The 25021-nt window shown below is 45.0% G+C and overlaps 1 protein-coding gene across 7 annotated transcripts in view; it reads right to left on the bottom strand.

Annotated features, from left to right (window-relative positions):
- Positions 1–25021, bottom strand: part of DLG2 (discs large MAGUK scaffold protein 2) — a 1398326-nt gene that overhangs the window by 1143747 nt on the left and 229558 nt on the right. The window contains exon 3 of one of the 7 annotated variants that reach the window (XM_061628933.1): positions 3485–3779. The exons of the other annotated variants lie outside the window; for them this stretch is intronic. Coding sequence (XP_061484917.1) covers positions 3485–3514 — 30 coding nt within the window. The 5' untranslated portion in view covers positions 3515–3779. The remainder of the gene's footprint in view (positions 1–3484; positions 3780–25021) is intronic. 7 annotated transcript variants of the gene reach the window in all.

Genomic DNA, 25021 nt, shown 5'->3' with positions numbered 1-25021 from the left:
ATTCCTGCATTGAGCAGGGGGTTGGACTTGATGGCCTTATAAGCCCCTTCCAACTCTCCTATTCTATGATTCGAATTTCTAATTACATAATTGACTTGAGGAATTCACTGCTCCAAAATGTGATGAGGGCCACCAGCTTAGGGCCAAACTAGATGAGAAGCCATTTCATGCAACTGACAGCATCACCTTGGACAGATCCTTGAAAGTTCAGACTACAACCCAAAGTGGATTCCACTGCTCCACTGACATGAAGCCACCAGCTGCCACTGAGAATACGGAACATCTGTATAGGAATGTTAAGTGTTCAAATCACTTTACAAGCATTCTGAAGTTGTAACCCTTGCCACTTCAGTTGAACTTCCAGCACCTGGTGAAGACTTTCTTATTTCTTCAGGCATTATAAGTAAGTTTTCTGATTTTTCTTATTAGTTTTAACTGAGTTTATCTTTATTGTATCTTTTCAATTTTACAGTATGATGCTTAGAGACTACAGTGTGAGTGGAATATAAACTGATGAAATAGTTCTAAATAAATATTGTCCCCATTTAGCAGAAGAGAAGAGTGAGGCTCAGAGAGACAGAGCAGCTTACATACACCAAGTTGCCCCACAGCTCTGGAGCACTTTAAAAACTGGGCTCCATCAGAACATAATAGTTTGGGCTTTTAAGAAAGAGTTCATGTCAAACCCCACCTTTTTTTGCTGGCTTTTCCATGAAGGGATGATGAGCTGGATTTTTATTTTTTTTATTTTGCTATTGCTGACTTTGGTTATATTTATGTGTTAACTCTGGGCTGGATGTTTGCTTTATTATTTTCTGGTTTCTTTTTTATTTGCAATTGTATTGAATTTTGTACTAGTGTTTTATGGAAGCTGCCTTGAGAGTGCTTTTTTACTCTCTAAGGTGGTGTATAAATATAAATATAAATGCAGTAATCCAGGCTGGATTTCTGTAATGCACTCTATGTGGGGCTGCCCTTGAGGTTGGTCCAGAAGCTGCAGCTGGTGCAAACTGTGGCGGAGCAACTGCTCACTGGGGCAGGGTATCGCCAACATGTCAACCTGCTGCTGAAAGAATTGCACTGGCTGCCCATTAGCTACAAGGACAAGTTCAAGGTTCTGGTTTTTGTGTACAAAGCCCTATACAGCTTGGGACCAGGATACCTGAATGATCATCTTATATACCCAGTCGATCACTGAGCTCAGCAGGTGAGGGCCTCCTGCAGATACCATCTTTCCAGGAGGTCCGTTCTGCACAACATAAGAAGCAGACCTCGAGTGTAGTGGCACCTACCCTTTGGAATTCCCTCCCCTTAAATATTAGACAGGCACCATCTCTGTTATCTTTTTGGCGCCTATTGAAGACTTTCCTCTTTCAACAAGCCTTTTAAATAGAGACCTTATCCCAGTCTGTGTCTGTGTTGGAATTGCTTTTTTAGAAGGTTTTAAAGCTTTTTGTAGATGTTTTAAAAATATTTTGCTTTTAATATATTTTAAAGTCTGTTTTTAAGATGTTTTAGAGTGTTTTTAGTGTATTTGTTTGCCAGCCTGGGCTCCTTCTGGGAAGAAGGGCAGGATAACTTTAAATTTAAATCTAAATCATCATCATCATCAAACGAGAGACTCCCAGATCTGGAGCCCAGTCTCTTTATCCACTGTGCAACACCACCTCTCCAGTAATCAATGGAAGTGCAGGACTGCAGATTGGGGTTGGGGTTTGGAGAATGACCAACCCCCACACAAACACAAATTAGACACAAGCAACAAGTTACACAGCGGTAGGGAGCTCTAGTTCTCCATAATTTACCACCCACCCCAACCTGTCGCACAGGGCCAACTTTTCAATGGTTCTCATGCACAACTTCACCTTCTTGCCATTGTTCCATCTCTTCCCTCTCCCACACACTTTTATCTCTATCCCTTAAAAAAAAAAACAATTGCACTACCATACTCTTTAAAGTGCAGAAAGGTACATTATATAATCTGTGAAATAAAGCACACTCAGCCAGAGCTTTGCTTGCTGGTGTTTTCCCCCCTTCTCCCTCTTTGCAGCAGTTCCCACAGCTAAAGAGATAAGCCACTATTCCACTCTAAATGGGCCTTGCCTCTTCAGCAGTGGGTAATGCTGGGGGTAAAAGAGCAAGCAGAACTCTGGCTGCACATGTTATTTTCACCTCCCTGTGCATGCCTCATCTTACTGGACTAGCTAGATGGAACCAAGGAAGCAGCATGCAGGTTGTTGGGATTTGAGCCTGTTGTATGTTCTGAACCTGATATGTCAGGGAAGCATCCAGCACCTGTGCCATTACCCACCACCAGCCAACAATAGATCAGGGCAGACTGTGGTCATGATGGTAATGATGATGATGGAGGAAGGGTCATAGCTCAGCAGTAGAGTATCTGCTTTCCATGCAAAAAGTCCTGGGTTCAATCCCTGGCATCTCCAGTTAGGCCTGGGAATGTCCCCTGTCTGAATCCCTGAAGAACTGCTGCTGGTCAGTGTAGACAAGACTGTGCTAGATGGACCAATGGTCTGACTCAATATAAGGCAGCTTCCTGTGTTCTTATTGTGCCATCAGCAGACACAGTGCTGTGAAATACACAAGGACAGGTTCCTGCCCCAAGAAGCTTACAGTCTGTTGTTTCACTGTTTTGTATTTCAGAGGAAAGAATGGGATGGTATTCCTTGGCCCATGTAAAATCTTCCAGGTCAGGCCTGATCGCTATTCTGAGCAGCTGGGAGCTCTGTTCATTCTGTTCCTAAGGATGGCTGCAGACCTATGCCTCCTTCACTTTACTTCATCTCTGCTTTGCCTCACCTGCCAGATCAGGCCAAGGATCCATCTAATCCAGCATTTTGCTTCCAAGAACAGCCAGCCAGAATGCCTCCAGGATGCTTACAAGCCAATTGTGAAGATAATAGTCCATCACTATTATTTTGTACCCCAGAGGTATACTGCCTCTAAATATGGAGGATCCACTGTGTCATCATGCCTCACCTACTGAAACTTTGAATTCTCCAATCAGAAATACTGCCCTTGTCAAAACTTCATACAATTGGCTTTTAAAGAAAACGATGGAAAGGTGAATAAAATGCTCAGAGTTTCAAAAAGCAACAACTGGTGAACAGCAACTAACTCATTTCCATTAAAATCTGCTGTGATATGTGCACAACAGTATATTTTCTGAATGTTCTCTAGTACCTGAGTAATTAATAGATCCAAGCACAATCTAAGATTAAGAACATATACACACGTACAACTGCGGGCCTCTTTCTGGATAAAGGTAATTAATATATTGTTTAGGAAGGAGATATATCAGAACATAGATATAGCATAACAATCGTGTCACGAGAACTAAATGCCAGCTGAAGCAAGGCTCAGTTATCACTTCATCTTGCAACCTGAGACCGGGAACATCTTCTGTCTGTTTAATTATGGGAGTAGAATGAAAGACAAGCAAACAGCAACATTTTCCAATTCCTACCTTAGTAGTGACAATGCACAGACAATCCATTCTGGCAAGCTCCCCAGGAGTACGTGGAAATCCTCAAGTAAATCAGGAAGGATTTTGCAAGGAATAAACCAGGAGCATGAATCTACAGAGCCTGCTGCCGTTCCTTCCCCCCCCTTCCTGACAGGGCCAGCATAAGAAACTCGAGTCCTCCTCCACATCGCTTAAAGGCAGTCATGATTCTCCCAGGGATCTGAAACCCCGCTAGAAAGCATCTCAAGCAAAACTTCCAGGTGGCTTCTCCAGCTTGATTGCTGCATTGTTCACCCTGCAATCAGAAATATCCCCTAAGCAGTCCGTTCTAGCAGGGAGGAGAGCCACGACACGTACAAGACACCAGAAAGCATTGCATATCATCTCTGTTTCTACAGTTCTGATTGTCTCTTTCAGTATAACCCAAAAAGGCTTTCTCTGCCGAGTCTCTCTCTCTCTCTCTCTCTCTGGTGTGTATGTGTGTGTGCTTTAAAAAAAAAAAAAGATTCCCTTCTCTCTTTTTTTGCCAATTCTAAGGAAGCACAATGCACTACTGGGCCCATCCATCAAAGAACTATCACTGCATGCCAAAATGATAGCTTTCAGTTGTAAAGCTCATTATTAGAATCACGCTTCCCAAGTATACCTCTTGCTGGGGTACTGCGGTGTGCAATGCAGTTTTTTGCCTTGCCCAAATCACTCATACTTTCTCAAAGCAAATGCACAGCTAGGAAATGGACTGGGAAGAGAGAGCGATGAGTTTTGTAAAAAGTTAAGGAGACGGCCAGAGTGTGGCACCCGTCATTTATCACATATGGTTTGCTGCTGATGCTGGAGAAAAGCTAAGAATCCTAAGTCCCAGAGCATATTGGCTGAAGATAATGCTTAGATTATACATCTCTTATATGGCAGGATCTTCATTGCAAGAGAGCTGTGGTGTAAATTTGATAGACACACGAGAGTGAAGACAGAGTGTCTTTGAGAGACTTGAAAGTTCTCTGAGGGATGCATTGCTTCCCATCTGGGCATACATATTTCTTTTGCCCCATTGCAACTACCAGTCAAACAGTTCTTGTAGGTTTCTGAAACAGTTCAAAAACCTGCAAAGCCTGTTTACCACATGTGCAAATAAGACAAGCATACATCCCATGAGTAGGAATCCCTCTTTGAAATCTCCTTCAACTCTTGTGGGGGGGGGAGTGCCATCATCCAGCTCAAAACTCTGTTATGATTAGAAAAGTCTAATAATGTTTGATTATTTTAATTAGGAGTGCTTTCAAAAGTCTCCCCATCAATTTTCTCCCTAGATTCAGAATCCTCCATTTGGGGGGGGGAGGGGTAAATTATTATTCTGAATTTTGTACACAGCACACATAGCTTGCAGCAGTTCATTCATATATTTCCCTCATTCCACATTAGCAAAGTGCTTGTGCTCATTGATGAATCACCACAAAAGAACCAATCTTGATGAGATCATATTATGGTCACACTCAAGGTTCTGTGTGGTGTTTTATCAAAGCACAGAAGTCTAGGTGTGCATTGTTAAAACACTACACACAAAAAATCACACACCATCACACTGAGATTGCTTTGTTGCAGTGTTTATTATGAATGTGCACAAGTGATATAATGCAAAGAGGGGAAGATATTCAAATCATAGAATTACAGCACTGGAAAGATCCTTGAAAGTCATCTTTTAAACTGCAGTAGATTAAGGTCAGAGTATGGGGCAAGGTCAGTAATAGGATTACAGGTACTCTGTGAACATGGCTGATTTTTTATTAATTTCAACAAATTATGAGAACTCTGACAGAAAAAATCCAAGAGGGGTCTGGATTTTTCTCTCTCTTTGTAGACTTTGAACTCTCGATTCTCTGTGTTTTGTGTATCACCATGAAAATGTAGAGGGTTGTTAAGCAAGCACTTCTGAGTTCAGGACTATAAGTTTTGTAAGGTCTTGTTTTGAAATGAGCTTATGGGAAGGATCAGAATGGCATTCAAAAGGAAGTACTTCTTTACTCAGCGCATAGTTAAACTATGGAATTTGCTCCCACAAGATGCAGTAATGGCCACCAGCTTGGACGGCTTTAAAAGAAGATTAGACAAATTCATGGAGGACAGGGCTATCAATGGCTACTAGCTGTGATGGCTGTGCTCTGCCACCCTAGTCAGAGGCAGCATGCTTCTGAAAACCAGTTGCCGGAAGACTCAGGAGGGGAGACTGTTCTTGCACTCGGGTCCTGCTTGCGGGCTTCCCCCAGGCACCTGGTTGGCCACTGTGAGAACAGGATGCTGGACTAGATGGGCCACTGGCCAGATCCAGCAGGCTCTTCTTATGTTCTTATGTTCTTATGGAGGGTATTTTCAATTTAACATTACAGAATGCGAAAAATCCATGCTGACTATAGTGTACAGCCATTCTCGTGGCTGTATAATACCTCAGTGAATGAGAGTTTATCACCTCTATGGATGGGGAAAAATTTGATTCAGTTGGCATTTACAGGGGAATTTACCTAATTCATACTTCCTGAAATGCTACATGAACTGAAATGCAATCATCTTTCCAAATTTGCATTTTTCTGAATTTTGCAGTGCAGTTCTCCAGCCAGGTACTGTGTACAAAAATGCATATACTAGAATAAAGTGTACATAAAATACATATATTGGGGTGGGGGAAATACATACAACAGTGCATTAGATTGGAGGAAATTACTTGCAGAAATGAGTATATTGCATAAAAAATGTATATTAGGAGAAATTCGCCCTAAAATGCTGGTGAATTTTCACGAGGACTTTAAAAAAAAAAGAATTCACAAACAAATGTGGAGAAATGAACTTAAGATTGGAAAAATGAGGAGAGAAACCAAAAATGACAGATTTGTTGGTGACTGCTGCCTCAAACCCCTCTTTCCATTAAGAAGCATCTCCTAGTGCTTAGCCAAAATCTACTTCCCTGCAGATGCACCCATTCATTCTAGGTTTCCTTGTAGGAGCAAGAGAAAGCATGTTCAAGGGAACAGAAAGGTGCAGCACCAATTCAAGAGTTCCTTTTAGAAATGTGCCTAGTTATGGCAGCCCTGGAATGCAGAGCAGAACAATCCATGGCGGAACAAAGAAATGGAATGGGGCAATCCCATATTTTTACACCTGAAATGTATGGCATGATATCTACCCCTTAGCAGCAGCCAGTAATCTAGAATGCTAAACCATACATATGACAGAATGTCAGGGTTTAGGTAGGAGATGGGAGAGAAATTTGATTCAATTGGCATTTAAAGCTGAATATATCAAATCTGAACTTTCTGAAACAGTATGAGAACTTATCTGAACTTTGCAATGCAGTTCTCCAACCAATGGTCACAAAAATGCATGTATTAGGGGAAAGTATGCATACAAATGACTATATTAGTGAAAATACATGCCAAAAACAACACAAGATGCATTATATTTGAAAATAAAAACTTGCCAGAATGAATAATATGGTCACATGTAAGGTTTTGTCTGATAGTGAATCTCTAACCATTGTATGTCACTTATTTTTTGTGTTACGTAATAACAAAAAATATAAATGAAAGAAAGCGTGGTTCTCTCTACATATGCTTACATTTCTCTTGTCCTCTGAGATAAACACAGGTAACAACTGCCTGTACAAAGGAATCCTGTACCTCTTTTCCAAGACAAATGGTGCAAAAAATCCTTTATTGCCAGATCCTAGACATGTTTACTTAGAAAGCAAAGCCTGCTGAATTCAGGACGACTTACTCCCAAATAGGGGCATGCATGTGGGACAGTAAACTTCCTCACTTCAATCTGGAGTTTTGTCATAGTTTTGCAAGAGATATTGCTGCACTAAATAAAGAATTCCACACACAACCCACTCCCCAGCTTCTCTTCCGCCACAGCCCACAGACACACCTTTGCTGCAGTCACACTGTTGCAGAGTTTGCCTTTGAGGAGCCGCACGTGATTCATGGTGAGAAGGAAAGTCCTCTGCTTCTTCGTTAAGCCTTCCCCCCCCCACAAGGGAATAAGATACATAAAACAAAAGTGCTGTCTGAAGAGTGAAAAAAATCAACGCCCGCTTGAAGCGGAACCGTCTAGACATCCATTCGGTACAATCCAGGCTTTTGGCTTTTCTAACCCTATAGACCCTTTTCCTGGGAATCTCTTACTCTCATTCCAGCTAAAGTATGTTTTCAATAAACTGTTCTACAGGAACAAGGGGATGTTTTAAGAGTCGTCTTCTTTCTGTAAATTATTCACGTTATAACCCCAATGTTACTGTGGTCTCTCAAGAGGCAAGCAATTCAGCCAACCACATACCATTACTTTGCTAAGAGTCAGTCCTGGCTACTAAAGATCTAAAGCAATGTTGCAAAAATCCGTAGCATTTCAGATGTTCCCAGGGAGGAGAGAGAGAGACCTACCTGCAGACTATTAAAGGCTTATGCAAAAGGCAATCATGAAAGAAAAAGACTTTGCAAAACTCTACATAATTTCAGAACTTCAAGAGGAACAAGTGTTGCTGTTTTAGAATCTTTAGTAGATTTTGGAAGTTTCACGGTAGAGACACCTGCAGCTGAAATGCAAGTTATCTGAATACACAGCTGTGGTTGTCACGTAGACACCTCGAAATCTGGACACTAGGCAAAACCCATTAAATCTCTCACTCAAGCAAGAGGCAAGGCGTGCATGGAACTGCTCCTGGTCATTCCCTCTGCAGGGCTGCTGTTCACCCTTCTCCTTCACCTGCTGTGCAGCACAGCTGGAGGGCTACTAGTGTCAGCAAGTGAGAGCATTGAGTGGTTGATAAGGCCACCAAGGGAATGGGCTCTTGCTGTCTTGTCTCATGCTAAGCAGGAGAAGTGAAAGGCTATGCTCAGAGCCTGGGGTTGGCAAACCCACACATAGTGGGCTCAGCTGTGATGCTATGATTGTGAGCCATTTATCTCAAACCTGCAATGATCCAAATATTTTGAAAAGACCCATTGTCATTGGATTAAAGAAGGTAATTGTCTGGGTCTTCCAGTTAAGAACATAAGAAGAGCTACTGGATCAGGCCAGTGGACCATCTAGTCTAGCATCCTGTCGGGAGGATGAGCTGGGCTCCTGGGGGGTTGTCAGAAGAGGATTCAAATGGCTGGCAGAGGGAGGAGGGAGGAACTTACCCTCTGTGGAGCGAAGCCGAAACAGAGGACATGCCAGAGATAGGGTCGCCTAGCAACGGGGAGCCTGAGAGCCTTGAAGTTTTAGAATCCCCCCCAGACATTCCCAGGCCCTCCCTTCTCCGCAGCTCAGAGCAAGAGGGAGGGCTGATCACAGCAGAAAGGCGGAGGGATGGTTTACCCTCAGCCCCTCCTTTATCACCCATAGGGGAATCGGACACTTCAGAAGAGGAGGAGGTGATGCCTCCCCCCTCACCACGCACACGCAGACGGTTGAAAAGACAGCAGAGAAGGGGGGAAGGCGGGCAGTACCTGAGGGGGAGTTAAGGAGGAGCGAAAGGTTGCGCGCCCATTTAGCCCCTTCTTAAAGAACAGGTGGGAAGCAGCCCCTTGCTCTGTCAACTTTCTCCCAATGTCGCAGGACCTGTATCCCTGTATTGCTTCATGAGAAAGCGCAGTCTTTGTTGGACATTACTCTAATAAAACACGAATTAACTACAACCTCTGGTCTGGTTCCTGAGTCGCATCCTGGGCCTGACAGCTTGACAGAGCCACCTAAATCACCCTCAATGCTCTCTTCACTTGACTGGGACAAGATGTCAAAGGGAGCAGCGGGGGGGACGAACCCCACTTCTGAGATGGAAGAAGTGAAACTCTTGAGGACTAAGGTAGCTGAATTGCAGACGGATGTCCAAGCCCTGCTAGCAGCAGTCAAGGCGTTGAAGACGGATAATCAAACCTTGAAGGCCACGATAGACCAGATGCAAACAGCCCCTCCAGCTGCCGCAGTAAAGGTTCCCATTGGATTGCCCCCAAAATACGTGGGACAAAGTGATCAGTTGGCAACTTTCGTGGCTCAATGTGAGTTATATCTGGATGTCAGGCACATGGAGTTTCCAGACGATGGGGCTAAAGTGGCCTTCGTGATTAGCCTCTTGGAGGGAGAAGCTGCAAAATGGGTGACTCCGTATCTCGTGAGAAAAGATACTGTCTTAAGAAGGTACAGAGGATTTATACAGGAGATGACCGAGATGTTCCAAGACCCGCAAAGAGCTGAAACAGTAGCGCGGCAACTAGGCGCTCTGAAGCAAGCTAAAGGGACTGTTTCCGAGTACACTAACGCTTTTAAAATTCTGTCCCAGGAAACTGGTTACAATGACGCCACCCTGATGTTTATGTACCGGAGTGGATTAAATGCTGAAATCCTGGATGAGTTGGCCAGGACCTCCCCCCCCCGCTGACCTACCAGGGCTCATCCGGCTATGCCTACAGATAGATCACCGGATGGAAGGAAGGCGCCTGGAAAGGAAGCAGGAGGTCCCGAGATACTCAGCCTCGGCATCTCGCAGCAAGACCCTTCCCTCTGCAGGAATGGCAGGTAATGCAGCTGAGGGACAGGGAGGGGCTAGGCCAAGACTGTCGGAAGAAGAAAAGGAAAGACGCCGCCGGGAACGTTTATGCTTTTATTGTTCAAAGCCGGGCCACGTGGCCAGAGACTGTGGACTAAAAGGGGGGAAAGTTGAGCCGTCGGGAAACTAGAACACCCAGTCCACGTGCAGGCCGGTGGACTGGGGGCAGCGTTGTATAAAGGCCCCCCAACGATCCAACCTCCCTCAAAGGGGGTGTTGGTCTTGCCTATTCGGATTACAACTTCCAGAGGAGTGGTGTTTAATTCCACTGCCTTAATTGACAGTGGAGCCTCCACAAATTTTATTGATGTAAAGTTAGTCAAGCGTCATGGAATTTCCCGGTGGAAACTGAACGCTCCCCTAGCTGTGGAGACTATCGATGGGAGACCCCTGAAGTCAGGAGGGGTGACACAAGCCACGGAGGAAGTGAAACTTCAAATCCCCGGGCACGAAGAGTTCATTTCGCTATACGTGTCAGATCTCTCGAACTTTGAGGTGATTCTGGGAATGCCCTGGCTAGCAAAGCATGAACCCACAATAAGTTGGAAGGAGGCGGTGGTGTGGTTCACCTCACAGTATTGCCAGGAGAATTGTCAACCTGAAGGAATCAAGAACACCTTAGCGGGGGCAGTGCAAGAGATCGAGCAAGTGACCCTGCCGCCAAAGTATGAAGAATTCAAAGATGTGTTTGATGAAAAGGAGGCAGAGACTTTACCCCCCCACCGCCCTTACGACTGTGCGATTGATCTAGTGCCAGGAGCCAGCATTCCATCAGGGAGAATCTACTCTCTCACAGAGATTGAGAGGGAGGCCCTGAAGGAATTCCTGGATAAAAACCTGAGACGAGGATTCATACGCCCCTCACAATCCCCTGCTGGAGCGCCACTATTGTTTGTGAAAAAGAAGGGGGGGGACTCAGACCCTGTAACGACTATTGCGCATTGAACCAGATCACCATCCCCAACAGCTACCCGCTGCCCCTGATCTCAGAGTTGTTGGACCGACTGCGCTCTGCAAAAATCTTCACGAAGTTGGATTTGAGAGGAGCGTACAATCTGATCAGGATGAAGCAGGGAGATGAATGGAAAACAGGATTTTTGACCGCTTACGGACAGTATGAATACCTGGTCATGCCGTTCGGACTTTGTGGAAGCCCAGGAATTTTTCAAAAATTCATGAACGACGTGTTTAGAGACTTGTTGGACACATATGTAATCTGTTACTTAGATGATATCCTGGTGTTCTCAAAGAACCAGGAGGACCACGACCAGCATGTGAAGACGGTGTTGCAGAGACTGAGAGAAAATCACCTGTATGCTAAATTAGAGAAATGTGGATTTGACCTCAAGTCTCTAGACTTCCTTGGATATCGAATCTCAGCGGAAGGCGTGGAGATGGACCCAGGGAAAGTAAGCTGTATATTGGACTGGGGCCAACCTGTCACCAAAAAGGATGTACAACAGTTTTTGGGGTTTGCCAATTATTACAGAAAGTTCATTCCAGGGTTTTCCAAATTGACAGCTCCTCTGACTGACTGTTTAAGGGGAAAGAAGAAGTTTCAATGGACAGAGAATGCCACCCAGGCCTTTGAGGAGCTGAAGAGAAGGTTCGCTTCCGAGCCCATTCTGCACTTTGCTGACCCGACCCGCCCTTTCATCGTGGAAGCAGATGCTTCACATTTTGCTATCGGGGGGGTCCTTCTGCAATTAGACCAAGAAGGAAAGGAGCTGCACCCCTGTGCGTACTTCTCTCGGAAGTTAAAGCCTGCAGAGAAGAATTACACAGTTTGGGAGAAGGAGCTGCTGGCCATCAAGGACTCTTTTGAAAACTGGAGACAATACCTAGAGGGGGCCCCTCATCAGATCGAAGTGCGCTCCAACCACAAGAACCTGGAAAGCCTCCAAACTGCCAGAAAGCTGAACCAGAGACAAATAAGATGGTCCCAGTTCTTCACCAGGTTTAACTTCAAGATCACTTACCAAACCCAAGCCAAAAACCAGAGAGCTGGTGCCTTATCCAGACAGCCACAGTACAAAGAAAGTGAATCCGAGGACCAGCCTCAGTACGTGATCCCGCCAGAGAAATTAATGTTGGGATCATGCCAGTCTTCGTGGGAAGAGGAACTCAAAAAGGCACAACAAGAAGATGCAGACGTACTAAAATATGGGCAGGAGACGGGACAAAGTCAAGACTCAGAAGTAACCTTTCACTGGAGGAATGGACTATTATGGTTCAAAACAGCCAGATATGTGCCAGAAGGAGAATTAAGGCTCAGAATCCTACGCCAGTGCCATGATTCCATCACAGCGGGACACTTTGGGATTTACAAGACCATTCAGAACGTGGCCAAGGACTTCTGGTGGCCTAAAATGCGTAAGGATATTGAAAGCTATGTAAAGTCCTGTTCTGTCTGTCTGCGGACAAAAACACAAACAGGAAAACCAGCAGGACTGTTACAACCGCTACCTGTCCCACATGAACCCTGGAAGGATCTCTCCATGGATTTTATAACTGATCTACCCAAATCCCAAGGAATGACAGCCGTTTTAGTCGTGGTAGATCTACTCACCAAAATGGCGCATTTCCTCCCTTGTGCAGGGGCCTTAGAGGCTAAGGAAACGGCCAAGTTATTCATCAAAGAAGTCTACCGACTGCATGGGTTGCCAAACAGTGTAGTCTCAGACCGAGGAACTCAGTTCACAGCCAAATTTTAGAGAGCAATGTGGAAACAGTTTCAGACGGAATTAAAACTCTCCTCCGCCCATCACCCCCAGACAGATGGGCAAACGGAACGCTTGAACGCCGTTTTGGAAAGATATTTACGAAGTTATGTGTCCTATCAACAGACTGACTGGGTATCATATTTGCATTTTGCAGAGTTCGCCTACAACAATTCTCTACACTCCAGCACTCAACAAACCCCATTCTTCGCGAATTATGGATTCCATCCTAAAGTCTTTCCAAGCAGCTCAGAAGGAATGCTGGTACCGGCAGCTGAGGACTTCCTAAAAGAATTGCAAGCGGCGCAACAAACACTGAAACAGCAGTTAAACGAAGCCAAAACAGAGTACAAGCGAGTTGCTGACCTGCACAGGAAGGAGCCCCCCCCCCTTCAACCAGGAGACCAGGTATGGCTGTCCACCCGTTTCCTCCAGATGCCGGGCAAATGTAGAAAATTACAAGACAAAAGGGTGGGTCCTTTTGAAATAGAAACTCAAATTAATCCCGTGGCGTACCGGCTGAAGCTACCTGACACGTTTAAAATACATCCTGTGTTTCATCGATCCCTCTTGACGAAAGCTGCCCCTCCCAGTGAGCTGCGGCCGGAGGAGCCTCCTGGGTCCCCACTCCTGATAAATGAGCAGCTTGAGTTTGAAGTTGAGGAAATCTTGGATTCCAGGATCAGACGCCACAAGCTTCAGTATTTGATTCACTGGAAGGGCTATGGAGTGGCTGACAGATCATGGGAAAATGCAGATGATGTGCATGCTCCAGAGTTAGTAAAACTTTTCCATCAACGTTTTCCTTACCGCCCCAAGCCAGACGGGGGAGGGGGGCACAGCTTGAGAAGGGGGATGGTGTCGGGAGGATGAGCTGGGCTCCTGGGGGGTTGTCAGAAGAGGATTCAAATGGCTGGCAGAGCTCTGTGGAGCGAAGCCGAAACAGAGGACATGCCAGAGATAGGGTCGCCTAGCAACGGGGAGCCTGAGAGCCTTGAAGTTTTAGAATCCCCCCCAGACATTCCCAGGCCCTCCCTTCTCCGCAGCTCAGAGCAAGAGGGAGGGCTGATCACAGCAGAAAGGCGGAGAGATGGTTTACCCTCAGCTCCTCCTTTATCACCCATAGGGGAATCGGACACTTCAGAAGAGGAGGAGGTGATGCCTCCCCCCTCACCACGCACACACAGACGGTTGAAAAGACAGGAGAGAAGGGGGGGAAGGCGGGCAGTACCTGAGGGGGAGTTAAGGAGGAGCGAAAGGTTGCGCGCCCGTTTAGCCCCTTCTTAAAGAACAGGCGGGAAGCAGCCCCTTGCTCTGTCAACTTTCTCCCAATGTCGCAGGACCTGTATCCCTGTATTGCTTCATGAGAAAGCGCAGTCTTTGTTGGGCATTACTCTAATAAAACACGAATTAACTACAACCTCTGGTCTGGTTCCTGAGTCGCATCCTGGGCCTGACACATCCCGTTCTCACAGTGGCCAACCAGATGCCCATGGGAAGCCTACAAGCAGGATCTAAGCGCAAGAGCATTCTCCCCTCCTGAGGTTTCCAACAACTGGTATTCAGAAGTATACTGCTTCCAACGGTGGAGGTAGAGCATAGCCATCAGGGTTAGTAGCTGCTGACAGCTGTATCCTCCATGCATTCACCTAATTCTTTTTAAAGGATTCGTTCCCAGAGGTAGAATTAGCCGAGTCCTCCAGATCAGAGGACCCCACTCCAGCATGTTCTAGAATCAGGGGGAATAGGGCACCCTGGGGCAACCCTTCACACCACACTCCAGAAAGACCCATCTACCAGAAGTTGCAGAATAGGGGGACCTAATGTCCTAAATTAATTCACCTCTGAGACCCCAAGAACAGAGATGGCAATATGCCAGAAACAAAGCTCAGATCAAATGGCATGGCACAAGGCACCCCATTTCATAACCCTCCACGGGAGCTGGAATCATTGCCTTAAGGATTGTCACCATCAGGGCTGAAGAAGTGCATCAGGAGGCATGGGGGCAGCCAGGCTAATTACTAAAACCTCAGTTTCTACCTGATGCAACAGTTCTATGGACCAGCTCCAAGTTCTGGCAACTTCCTGGACTGTTCAACTCCTAGCCTTCAGATTGATTGATTGATATCACACCCTTCCTCCCAAAGGATACAAACAAGACAATTTAACAAGAAAAAGAAAACTACACTAAAACAGTTAAAACATTCTAAAACACAGATCTTTCATCAGTGATCTTCACTTTGCCAGGAACAGTCCCCTTCAGCCATCAAATGCCTAAGCAGAAACATAGAATCATAGAGTTGGAAGGGGCCTATAAGTCCTTTGAGTCCAACCCCCTGCTCAGTGCAGGAATCCACATTAAAGCATACCCAACATATGGCTGTCCACCTGCCTCTTGAAGGCCTCCAAGGTTTATTTATTTATTTATTATTTGATTTATATCCCACCCTTCCTCCCAGTAGGTTGGAGAACCTAACCTAGGTAATTGGTTCCATTGTTGTACTGCTCTAACAATTAGGATGTTTTTCCTGATGTTCAGTTGAAATCTGGCTTTCTGTAACTTGAGCCCATTCTTCCGTATCCTGCACTCTGATGACCGAGAAGAGATCCTAGCCCTTCTTTGTTTGTCAGCCTTTCAAGTACTTGAAGGGTGAATAGGGATGTTTTCAAATTCCTCCAGAAGGTCAACAGTGATGGAGGCAGATGCACCTCACTGAGAAGGGCATTCTACAAAGAGAGCCACCACTGAAAAGGCCCTGTCATGGGTCAGCACCAACCGGTGGCAGCACTCGGTGGCAGCACCATCAATGAGGCCTTGCCTACCAGTCATAGAGTCTGAGATGGTTGGAAGACCTTTCCAAGATGGTTGATACTGAGCAAGATACTTGTGTTAACTGTGCTCACGCTGCTGGACAGCTCCCCCTCTGGTCAGGGCTCTACCTGCCAGATGATTCTCTGATTGTCACAGGAGGTTGATGACTTGGTTAGACCTTTCCCCTGTCTTCCCCAGAAGAAACATGAGAGTAATACAGACCATTAGCATTACCCCACCCGCAGTGGTACCAAGTAATGAAGCCTGCCCAAGGAGCTTACAGTCTACAACAGATGGAGAGTGAGGAATGGTGGAAAGGAGGAGTCGAGGATTTACCCCCAGGGTGTCCATGGAGACCACAGTACTCAGACCTAGGCCACATTCACACCATACGTTTATTTCACTATTATTCCACTTTAAACCATCATGGCTTCCCCCAAAGAATCCTGGGAAGGGTAGTTTGTAAAGGGTGCTAGAGCTGTTAGGAGACTCCTATTCTCCTTACAGAGCTACAATTCTCAGAGTGGTTTAACTGTCAGTCCTTCTTCCCAGAGAACTCAGAATTGTAGCTTTATGAGGGGAACAGGGATCTCCTAACAACTCTTAGCGCCCTTCACAGACTATACTTCCCAGGATTCTTTGGGGGAAGCCATAATTGTTTAAAGTGGAAGAAGAGTGGAATAACTGTGCGGTGTGAAGTCTTCCTCAATGAGTCACTGGGATTACTGGAGAAGGAAGAAGGGATGGCTTAGGGAGCCTAATTCACATCCGGAAGGCCTCAGGATACACAGAGACCCTGGATACTATTGCCTAAGTACCCAGGGTACATGTATAGTATTATTCAAGTTGTTTGTGCAGCCCAAGCAGGCCCGGCTCCAGCAGTGGCCCAGGTGAGGCACTGGCCAAGGACCCAGGAATGCAGAGGGGGCCCTAACTGGGCCCAGCAAAATGGGATGTGCTGCTTGTTGCTTATCCTATCCTATTCCCAGAGCTTGGAAAAGTTACTTTTTTGAACTACAACTCCCATCAGCCCCAGCCAGCATGGCCAGTGGATTGGGCTGGTGGGAGTTGTAGTTCAAAAAAAGTAACTTTTCCAAGCTCTGCCTATTCCAATGGACAGGAAGTATCCTCCCGCCACTAGCTTTTTTATCTGATTCATGAGAGTGGAGGGGAAATTGACGGGTTAATACCATGGAGCTGAAAAGCTGAGCCCAGAGGGTCTGCTCAAATTGGTAACTGTCTCATTCAGTGCTGATGTTGGGATGGTCTAGGCTAGCTGCCTCCTAATTTTTGTAGTATTAACCCCTTAAATGCCCTCCAGCAGTAGGGCAGAAGGTAAGAGCCGGTGGCAGCAGCTCCAAGCCAGGCTGGATCACAAAGGAGCAAAGGAGGAAGGGGAGGCTTCCTTGCATGGCATGCTCTACTGCAGGGCAAGCAGCAGAGACTTCAGAGCCATGGCAGGAATGCCCCCAATGAACTTGCAGACAGAGGTTTGGCATTCCTTCCCTCTCTCTCCTACCTGATTCCTCTGTCACCCCAGTCTTTCTGTTCGGGTTTTGTGTTACTTTGAAAGGGTGAGGCCAAGAGGGAGGAGGAGTGTGGTTTGAGGAGGAAAGCAAGAGGACAAAGGGCCCCCTGATAGCCTTTCCCCATGGGCCCCCAGAAACCTGGAGCTGGCCCTGAGCCCAAGGATTAACAGGGAGAAGCAGCATGATTTGGGGATGGGGTGAATACGGAGGCCAAAGGAGAGGGGGAAATGAAACATAAAAACAAGGCTTTGTGCCTGATCAGCAAGGTGGATGGCAATATTGTCAACTGGTAGAGAGTATACGGGGGGAGCCGCACAGGCCAGTGGGGCAGAACGGGGTGGGGTGGTGTTGCTCACCTGGATCCCCAATGTGGAGGTTCCTGCCAGTGATTGAGAGGGGAGAGGGAGGCAATGAGGGAGTTCAGTGCAGAGCTCGCACAGTGATGGGAGCATCAGATTGGCTGTGCTGCTGAGACCATACCACAATGACCTCCCCACCACTGCACCCCTTCCCTTCTCAATTCGTGGCAGCAACCTCCACACTGGGCAGCCAGGTGAGCAACACCACCCTGCTCCACCCCACTGGTCGCTAATGAAGAAAAGGAAATCATGGAAAGACAGGAAGTTGGTCTTGGGCACAGTGAGCTCAAGGTGGCAATGAAAGATCCAATCCTTATGCTCTACCTCAACCACTGAGGTGCTCTGATGGGGCATTTCTCTTGAGGTTTGGTCAGCCTTTACTAGGGGCCATGCATTTGATGTGAAAGCCCTGCCCTGTGGAACTCCCTGCAAGTGGAGGCTATGCAGGAATCACCACAGTCTATTTTTTTACATCACACAGACCTTTGAAACATGTCCCCCCAAATCAGTTTTTATTCAGACGTTATTTATTGAGGTTTTAATGAAGTTACTATAATTGTGTTTGGGCTATAGGACCTTGATGCATTTTTACGAAAAGTGTGGTCTGTAAATAAATAAATACATCAGAAATGCCGGACTGGCACTTGTAGGTGTGAAACTGGGAAAAGAAGGAAGTGCTAAGGTACAGAGGTAGAGCTGTCACCTTGATTTACCACCACATCCTGCCAGACACATAACAAAATGTATGATTTTGCAAGCAGAAACTACTTTGGGCATTCAGTAAGGCCAATGCATTTGTGAACTCCACCCCTTTCAAAGGGGCTTGCACCTGAAATGTTTGCGGTGGGTTGTGTGCATATGCATACCTAGCTGTCATCAAATCCCATTTGGTCTCCCATCCGGCTACCAAAGATGCACCAGCAATACTGGGGCATAATTTCAGTGGCAGGGATAAGCCTGTGCATAAATCTTTCAGTCGTGCTTCCCAATACCAGTTGCTGGGAACCACAGGAGGGGAGAGATGCTCTTGCACTCTGGTCCTGCTAGCGGGCTTCCCACAGGCATCTGGCTGGCCATGTGAGAACAGGATGCTGGTCTAGATGGGCCACTGGCCTGATCCAGCAGGGCTCTTCTGATGTTCTTTCCCAATGAAATAAATGGGACTTAGCTTTGATGAAGTGTGCCCATTGTCTGTACATTTTGAAAGGCTGCTTATTAAGCTGATCTGTCCCTCATGAGCTGGGTCAGATCTCTTCCCTGTTTTATATATACACTTGTAATTTCTGTGCTACGTAGACAGAAATTATATATCATTAGGGTGTTTAAGTCTCTCTGCGGAACGGAATAACACCAATCAAGGAAGTCCTTGAAAATTTCAGCTGGGAGGGCGGAGGGGGGGGAACAGATCATGCTTGCAGGCGCAGCCAGCTTTTCAATATGCTACAAATGGTATTCCCTCCTCTGCCATCGTCAGAAATTATGCTAATTGCACCATTGTTCAAATTAGCACTGAGGCAAAAAATTGGGGTACATTTCATAAGTGTTTTCTCTCCCAGCAAAGTGTACCCCATTTCCTCAATGGGGGTGAACAAAAAGGGGCAAGAGTGTTAGCAACCCTGTGGGTTCATGCCACCACCACAACCCCTAATGTCAGTATGACCCTCCATGCCCACATTAGGCATGGGGGAGAACGTAAGAACATTCAAAGAGCCTGCTGGATCAGGCCAATGGCCCATCTAGTCCAGCATCCTGTTCTCACAGTGGCCAACTGGATCCCAGTATGAAGCCCACGAAGCAAATTTGATTCAGCTTCCATTCAAAAGCAAAACTACCAGACTTGCAGTTTCTAAACAATATGCAAACCAAAACACAGACATTCTTCAAAATTCACACTTCCCCAAATTTTGCAAGGCAGTTCTCCAACCAAGCAATGTGTATAAAAATGAGTATACTAGGGTAAAATATACAAAAAATGCATATAAGATACAAAAATGCATTCTATTAGGGAAAATTGCTTTGCAAAAAGGAGTGTATCACTGCCAGAGCTTGGAAATAACTAGTTACAAGTAACGAATTATTTGTAATTTATTACTTTTTTGAGTAACGAGTGGGTAACTTCATTACATTTTGTTGGTAATAGAACAAGTAGTAACTTCATTACTTTTGAGGAGTAATTGTAATGTTTCCAGCATTACTCTTGCGCATTACTTGGGGGGGGAGCAGGGGAAGTCTTCTGCTCCACTGATTTGTGAATAAAAATCATGTGCTTCAAATTGGGTTTCTGTGCCTTCCTTCATGCTCTATGGGTGCTTAGGAGGCGACAAGGGAGGAGGTGGAGAGTGAGACGGGGTGGAGAAAACAATTGTTTAAAAATTGACAGGAGTGGAAGGAGAAAAGAGCTGGAGGCAATATATATATATATACAAAAATATGTGTGTTGGGGTATCATCATTGCTGGGGTGGGGTGAGGGGATGTGAGATTCTGTTATGCCATTCTGTTAATCTTATGGATAAAAAATATTATTCTGCTACCCTCTCTCTGTGTGTGCTTATTTTTAATGTTGTTTTAGGCTACTTAGATGTGCAGCAGCCAAGGCCAGCACCTTGTAGGCAATTTGTTTTTTTTTAAAGTAACTAAAATGTAATTGTAGCAATTGCTTTTGAGTAAAAGTAAAGTAATCAGTTACTTTCAGAGCAATTGTAATTGTAACGGTAACTACTACTTTTGGGGGGCCATGTAACTGTAACTGTAATTTATTACTTTTTAAAAGTAATTTTCCAAGCTCTGATCACTGCGCTCTGCAGGTAAGGGTCTCTTGCAGGTACCATCTTACCAGGAGATCTGTTCCTCTGAGTATAGGAATTGGACCTTTAGTGTTGTGGCACCTACCCTATGGAATTCCCTCCTCTTAAATATTAGACAAATGCCGTCTCTGTTGTCTTTTTGATGCCTACTGAAGACCTTCCAGTTCTAACAGGACTTTTAAGTTGAGCTCTCTCCCAGTCTGCATATGTATTGAAATTGGGGAAGGGCCACAGCTCAGTGGCAGAGTATCTGCCTTGCATGCAGAAGGTCCCAAGTTCAATCCCCAGCATCTCCATGTAGGGCTGGAGAGATGTGATGTTCCTGTATTAATGTAAATATGGTAAGTGCTGTTTGTATAGAAGATACATGGTAAGTGGAATGAAAGAGGAGGGGGGAGTAGATGAGCAGTAGAATGCTGGATGATTGGCTGAGCGTTTGAATGGCTGAGAGTATAAATGGAAGAACGACAGTTGAATCTGGGTGGGTTGTTTGAGAGGTGTTTGGAGGTGTTTGGAGGTGGGTGTTAGGTGGTGGATGTCAGGAGAGTGTGGAGAAAGAGGGAGTGGGAGCACCACATGTGAGGCGTCCTTCCCTGGCTCTCCCTGTCAGGTTCCTACCTGCTCGTGGTTACTGCCTGTCTCTAGGCACCACCAGGGACTCCACCAGTCCGGACCGCACTCTCTTATGGTTTCTCTCCCCGCTCTAGCACAGATCTCAACAGATCCCCCTGCTAGGCATCCACCAGTAACGTCCCAAAAACTAGTATTCCCAGAGACTCTGAATACTGGTATTGTTATTCTCTTCACCGCTGCCACCATTTGTTACAGTTCCCCTTCAGCCTTGGTCATTACCTTACCCTCCCTTCTGGTCTGTGAAACCCCAGCCAAGGATCAGGCCTTTGGTAAACCAAATTAAGTATTTATTACAGATAACAAAGCTAACAAGATTAACAAGATTTCTTCTTAAGGCACATAAGCATATGGTTTTACTCAATACTAATCCGAACTCCACCTCCCTCCTGGTAAACAACTCTCTAAACCCCACCAAGCAACCCACTCAGTTCTCTTCTCCCCCCCAGATTCCACTCTCACTCTTCCTTTTATACATTCAGCCATTTTAAACACTCAGCCAATCATCTCGCATTCTACTGCCCATTCACTCCCCCTCTTTCACTCCACTTACCATGTATCTTCTAAACAACCAACACTTACCATATATACATTAATATAGGAACATCACAGGTGTTAGGTGGTGGATGTCAGGAGAGTGTGGAGAAAGAGGGAGTGGGAGTTCTAGTTAATGATAAGTCAAGTATCACAGGAATAGATGAAACCATATGCTTAAGTACCATTAGAAAAGTAATCTTGTTATTTCTGTTATTTAATAAATACTATTTTGGTTTACCAAAGGCCTGATCCTTGGCTGGGGTTTCACAGACCAGAAGGGAGGGTAAGGTAATTACCAAGGCTGAAGGGCAACAGTAACAAATGGTGGCAGTGGTGAAGAGGAGAATAATAACATTACAAGTATCCAGAGCAACCCCGAGTTATATGAGTTATCTACATTGATACAAGGGGGTTGGGAACAGCATAAGCACGCAGTCACAAAAGTAACTGGATAGAGACTCAGGCAAGGTCTCTGGGAACATTGGTTATAGAACGTGACTGGTGGTGCTGCCTAGCAGGGGGATCTAGTGAGATCTGTGCTAGAGCGGAGAGAGAAACCATAAAAAAGGACAGTCCGGACTGGTGGAGTCCCTGGTGGTGCCTAGTGAAAGGCAGTAGCCACAAGCAGGTAGGAACCTGACAGGGAGAGCCAGGGAAGGGCGTCACAAGAGACTCCTTGTCTGAAACCCTGGAAAGTCTGTGTACACAATACTGAGCTAGATAGACCAACAGTCTGGCTCAGTAAAAGGCAGCTTCCTATGTTATTTTTAAGACAGTTTATCACTTGTTTCCTGCTAAGGGCTCCTTTGGGAGAAGGGGTAGGATATAAATTTAATAATAAATAAATGAATTGGGGAAACTGCATATAAAAATGTGTGTATTAGGGGAAACTTGCACCAAATGAAGATTAATTTTCACAAGGACTGTTTTTAAAAATTGTTTTTAAAAATCTTTTTAATTGCGTTTTTAAATTGTTTTTTGTGTTTTAAAATTTGTATATTTGTTTTTAATGTTTTTAATTGCTGTAAACCGCCCAGAGAGCTTCGGCTATGGGGCAGTATATAAATGTAATAAATAGATAGATAGACAAGGACTGTGACTTTTTTTAAAAAATTGCAAATTGCTGCAGAAATGTGGAAAACTGAATTTAAGAGTGGGAAAATGAGAAACTAAGAGGACCAAAACTAACAGACCCATTTCTTCCTAATCCACACAGGCTCCTTTCACCACTGCCTTGTACCCTTTTAATGCATTTGCAGGCTTCCTCATCTGCTGCTTCAGTTCCACTAAAAAAAAAAAAGCAGCAGAAACAGTGAGGTCATCACATAGCCAATCTGATTGCTTTTAACCTAATTTTATTCTTAATGTCTACACACAAATAGCTTCATTTGCCCTGGTGATGCCCTTGTAAATATAATAGTGTAAATATGGTAAGTGCGGGTTTATTTGAGTATATGTGGTAAGTAGACTGAGTTAGGGGGGGGAATTCTGAGGGATCTGGGAGAGGGGTGGGAGGGGTTTTTGGAGAGTTGTGGTTGGTTCTGGGTATTGGAGGGGTGGATTGGATTTAGGTGGGTAGCGATGCAGCTTATTATGACTAAGAAATAGAAAGAATAACACATTTTATGAAACCACAAGCATGTTGACTGAACCTTTAAGTAATCTTGTTATTCCCTGTGTAAATAAATAAATAGTTATTGGTTTACCAAAACGCCTGATCTTTGGCTGGGGATATCACAGACCAGAAGGGTGGGCAGGGCATATTACCAAGGTTGGTAACAGTATCAATGGTGGCAGCAGTGAAGAGATAGTATCCATCATCAAGTATCCAGGGCAACCCAGGGCTGTAATCTTTATAGGCACAAAGATACAGGGGGGTTGTGGCCTGCAAGTGCACCCAGACACAATGTAGCAATAGGCCAGTGCACTAAGGCACAGTCTCAAGGCAATATTGTTTACAGAGAGTTTCAGGTGGTGATGCTTAGCAGTGGGATCTTGAGAGATCTGTGCTAGGGCCGGTGAGAGAACAGTTCAGACACCAGGTCCTTGAGGTGGAATCATGACAGGTGGAGACCACATGGGAGGGGTCCTGACAGCCCTCAGCAGCCTTTTGAAGTAATTGTATCCAGTTGACTAATATGAAGCCTCACTGTTTCTAGGAGTTACAAGGACAATTTTTAAAAAAATGGCGCCAAAGCAACAGCCAATTGGGGCTGTGATCAGCAGCAAACTGGCGTACACAAAAAAGTCACATTGGAGAGTAGGCCTCTGGAAAACTCCACCCCCACCCCCAAAAAACCTTCCTTTTCACACCAAAACTCAAGCCTGGAGAAAAATAGGTATGACACCAGTTCAAATTGTTCCCAGTGAAATTATAAGCAATTATAACCAAATTAAAACGATACTGAAAGTGAATATGGCATCTGGAAAATTGGCATCATAACAAACTACATAAATTACCCTAGGAAAGTTCCAGCAGTTGCAACCAGAGATGTTTGGTGGTTTCCATGGTGCAAATACAAAAATGCATCTTTGGGGCACAAAGCAGGAAAAAGATTGGATTCATAGAAGGGACACTATTTTGACTCAGTAACTAGCAACATTCCCAAAAGTAGATCACTGGAAGCAGCGCCACCTGGTGGCTGCATGTCAGTGGGGCAGTGGAATCTGCTCTGGTTTTTAGACAGTGGAATCTGCTTTGGGTTTCAGTCCAAGCATTCATGGAGTTGCGCAAAGTGCTTCAGCACCTTGGACAGCTCCTTGAACACTCAGACTAAAACCCCAAGCGGATTCCACTGTCCCACTGATATGGAGCTACCAGCTGCCACTGACTGGAAGTTGACAACAGAGCCTTATCCTTACTGGCCTTAGACTCAATGGAGTTGGCTCCAAGAGCCTACATTTTCTAATGTTTTGGGAGGAGTGTAAAGATTTGCTTAGACGGACCTTGTACATGTGCTATTACTAAGGGTCAGCTTATTTATTTATTTATTATGTTGCTGGGAGGGAGTCCTTAGCATTAAGACTATAATGAGTTTTATTCAGAATGTTTTGTGGTGTGCGGTGTGTTTATGAGCTGTATGACAGTTCTATGAGAAAGCAGTGATAGAAAACACTGGATTTAACCTTTAAAGAAAAGGGCACAAAAGCATTTGGAATTAGTATTGAAATTCAGCATTTGACATTCAAAAATTATGAAAGTTTAAAAAAGCAGAGACTCGTATTTTCTGCTACGATTGCATCCAACTCACTGAAGACAATTTACAGCATATCAGCAGAGACTAAAACATGGTCACAGCAATGTAAATAAACTATTTGCATGCTAACCCTGCCATCTGACTGGGATATCTTTAATTAAGTGCATTTTTTAAAGGGCTATAGGAAAAAAACCATTTCTGCCCTTTAACTAAAACATAAGCATAAAATAAAACATAAGTCGTAAAGAATAATCAGAATAAATAATGAGGGCCATCAGTTGATTAAAACAATCTGAGCCAACTAATTGCATTCAAAGAGCGGTGTGAGTTGTTTGAAAACCCTTTTGCAAAAAAGCCCCATGCTTCTCTTTAAA

This window comes from Rhineura floridana, chromosome 5 (assembly GCF_030035675.1).
Source record: "Rhineura floridana isolate rRhiFlo1 chromosome 5, rRhiFlo1.hap2, whole genome shotgun sequence".
Classification (NCBI taxonomy): Eukaryota; Metazoa; Chordata; class Lepidosauria; order Squamata; family Rhineuridae; genus Rhineura; species Rhineura floridana.
Note: the sequence above shows the minus strand (reverse complement) of the source record. Positions and strands in the feature narration are given on the sequence as shown.